General features: G+C 49.9%; 1 protein-coding gene across 3 annotated transcripts in view; it reads left to right on the forward strand.

Annotated features, from left to right (window-relative positions):
- The first annotated feature begins 297 nt into the window (after positions 1 to 297).
- Positions 298 to 3,103, forward strand: part of LOC108750676 (GTPase-activating protein CdGAPr) — a 9,257-nt gene continuing 6,451 nt past the window's right edge. Inside the window, exons 1-2 of one of the 3 annotated variants that reach the window (XM_018490330.1) lie at positions 298 to 665; positions 2,530 to 2,751. In XM_018490330.1, the coding sequence (XP_018345832.1) occupies positions 2,680 to 2,751 (72 nt within the window). In that variant the 5' untranslated portion in view covers positions 298 to 665; positions 2,530 to 2,679. Of the gene's footprint in view, positions 666 to 1,941; positions 2,041 to 2,290; positions 2,340 to 2,529; positions 2,752 to 3,103 lie in introns of those variants that run through there. The other 2 variants (XM_018490340.1, XM_018490349.1) reach the window with 2 other exon arrangements.

Below are 3,103 nucleotides of genomic sequence, written 5' to 3' on the forward strand. Positions count from 1 at the left end.
GCGACTAAACTAATAAATCATAAAATTACAATATTTTCAGTTTTTAACTCTTAATTACTTCAATATTCACAAGGACGCCAACTCCCGCAAGGATGTCGATCTTTAAGTATCTCGTCGGTGATATGACGGAAAACATAAGATTTTAATTCTTGTTCATGAGCCCTGTCATTAACAGAGTGAGGGCGCTGCAAACTCGGGTACCGACGGAACAATAGGAGTTTGTAAACCTTGCGTCGAATTAAGTTCATCTAGGTTAGGTTGCTAAGCGAAGTTAGGTTAGGTCGAGGTGTAGTTGTAGATAGGTGGGTCAGCGGGTAGCGGGTGGATGGGCAGCGCGTCGAAAAGAAGTATCTTTGATCGTCGATTGTCTGTTGCCGACGAAGGTTAACTTTGCGCGGTGATCGGCGGCGAGCGGAACGGTGAAGTGATGCGGAGTGAAAACGCGGCATCAGCGAGATCGTCGCCGTCGCGTTGGACTCGGTTCGCGCGAGCAGCAGCCTCGACGGCCTCAACGTCACGTCACGGCGCTCGTACGTGAACGAAGGGCAAATGGAGTCAGACGCGGTGCGAAAGCGCACACGTTCCTCTCTGGCACGCGGCGGGACATCCGGCTGACCAGGGGTTCTCATAATCGAGACATCGGGATTCGGGTGCGACAGCAGCGGGTACGTCATTTCCCTCGAGTCGCATCAAGTCCGTGACTCCGCGCCCAGCCTGTGCTCCAAGATGGAGCACCGTATTCCTCTTTAATGACCAATGATTATCCGACATGGAGTAATCGAAGTAGCATTTGTTTGCCAAAGCGATGACTCTTCAGTTGTACCTCTCTTCAGTTGCGCCCTTGTTAATATGAGAACGAGAGGACGCCAGAAATCAGAATGAGAGCGAACGGAGCGGCCCCTCTTCGTAAACGTCGGTAAACGTCGTGTCGCGTTGACCCATCCTTCCCCTCTCGATGCCTCTCTCGATGCCCCTCTCGATGCCCCTCTCGAGTGGCTCTCCTCCTGCGCTCGCTCGAGCCCTCGAGCGTGCGCGACAGAGCGTTGGACGTCCCGCTGAACGAAAAAGAGAGAAAGTAAGGCGGAGAGAAAGAGACCACTCTCGTGACATAATAGCGCCGTTATATCCCCCGTGCGAAGGAAGATTCGGACCGTACGGTAGTGAGAGGGGGAAAAGCAGCGGAGGCTCACAGCTGTTCGCAGTCTTTGCGAATTCGCCGGTGCGCGAACATTCGATGCGTATAAACCCTTCCTTCTCTCCGCTTCTTCCACCCCGCGTGTATCCGCGAGTCCTCCTCTCTACCTCCCGCGGTCCGCCGTTCACGCTCGCGACGTAAATATACACGCTGATCCCTCCCCCCCCCCTCTCCTCCTCGCTCGAGTCGCGTGCGTGCGTGAGTGAGTGCCGTGAATCCGCTACTTCGTTGCCTCGCATATCGAGCATCGTGCCAACGCGCGCTCGCGGCGTTGAGCTACATACAATACAAGAATCACGGCGCACGCGATTTTGCGATTCCTCTCTAACGTCGGGAAGGTCGATGTTCAATTTTCAAGTTAAAATACGCCCCCCCGTTGAGTTTGGATCGGGAAGATCTCCCGTTTCTTAGGCCTACATTGTTGATTGAAGTAGCCGAGTGGGTCTCTGGCCCTTTAAAGTCCTCTCGTAAAAAAAAGCTTATATTGATTCGCATGGTTACTGAGCGACCGTTTGGAGGCTGAAACGGCCGCGGGCCGAGAAAGAGGCTTGAAGCGGAGACAAAACAGAGTTGTCGCCGCCGTCGCCGTCGCCGCCGCCGCTGTCGACGTGCGTCTTCGGGTTATTGGCACTTCCGCGCGCGCCTTAGATAATAGACTCGCCTTGTTAAGCGTGCCGAGAACCAAAACGCCCCGAAGCGGGTTCGATTTACACGACGACGGACACGGAACGACGCCGTAACCGTGCTCGAGAACGTCCCGACGACGATGTGGAACTATTGTGAGGAATGATAGGAGAATTAAGTTAAATATCCAAATTCAAAATGTTCGTCCCGCTCTGCTCGTGGTAAAGTAAACAGTTTCACGATACGTTTCGAGATGGGATTGTGTAGTTAAGATTTTTTTGTTGTTTTTCTTTTATTCACTGCAGCTTTATTTTTAGTTTTATCTGCGTTGATCGTTGGATAACACGCGATACGCAGCGCATATGGTGAGCTGTGTTGAGAAAAAAAAAAAAAGTGTCGCAGGCGGATCTCTCGTCTCCAAAAGCGGATGCTTCCTCCGCGAACGTTCGCAGACACGCTAAAAGATGTATCATAGATGAGAGGGAAACGTCGGTCGATAATCACGCTGCGTTTCGTGATTGTACGAAAATTTCGATCGATTTTGACACGAGATATATTTTTAGTGAATTTATTAAAATCCTAAATGAACGGAGTTCTGAAATAGCAAAAGTGATTGTTCTCTGAAAGATGCGAATGAGGCATCCTTACGAGAACTTTGTGTCTAGTGTACTTCGAAAACAGTGTTTAGATTTCTCATCTCGTCTGTGTAGAAAAACTGCGAGAAGGAAACGATGGCTCGATCGAGAGGAACGTGAAAATCGGCCGTCACCCTGGCACGTGGCAAATCGGGTCAAAGGCCTGGATCCTCGTCCTCCTCGTTCTCCTCGTCCTCGTCCACGTCCACGGAGAGGATCGAAAAGATGCCCGGGCCGTCGACGACACAGGAGAGACCCCGTGCTCACCGGCTCACCGACATCGAGTCTCAGACGAAGGTTAAACTAGAAATTAGAATGCATGTTGTGAATTCGTACGTAACATGTGTCTCGCTCACTTAAGTTCTAATCTACAGTAGGTGTAGTAAGCCTATAGCTTTTTGCTCTAAGCTTTAAGTTGTGACGTCTTTCTCTGGCAAAAAGCATTTCTGGTGCTGCCTTAAGCATAATTCCTAAGCTTTAAGCGAGCCAGCCAGATTTTAACTATAAAGTTTAAAGTTTATAGAGCGAACGTCACAATTTAGAATTTAAAGCAAAGGACTAAAAGTTTAGAAGCTACACCTGTCACAGTGAATTCGATTGGCCTTTATGTGTACTGGTGTATGTTAAAGCTGTTGTACATAAATTGACA

The sequence above is a fragment of the Trachymyrmex septentrionalis genome, unplaced genomic scaffold (assembly GCF_001594115.1).
Source record: "Trachymyrmex septentrionalis isolate Tsep2-gDNA-1 unplaced genomic scaffold, Tsep1.0 scaffold11, whole genome shotgun sequence".
Lineage (NCBI taxonomy): Eukaryota > Metazoa > Arthropoda > Insecta > Hymenoptera > Formicidae > Trachymyrmex > Trachymyrmex septentrionalis.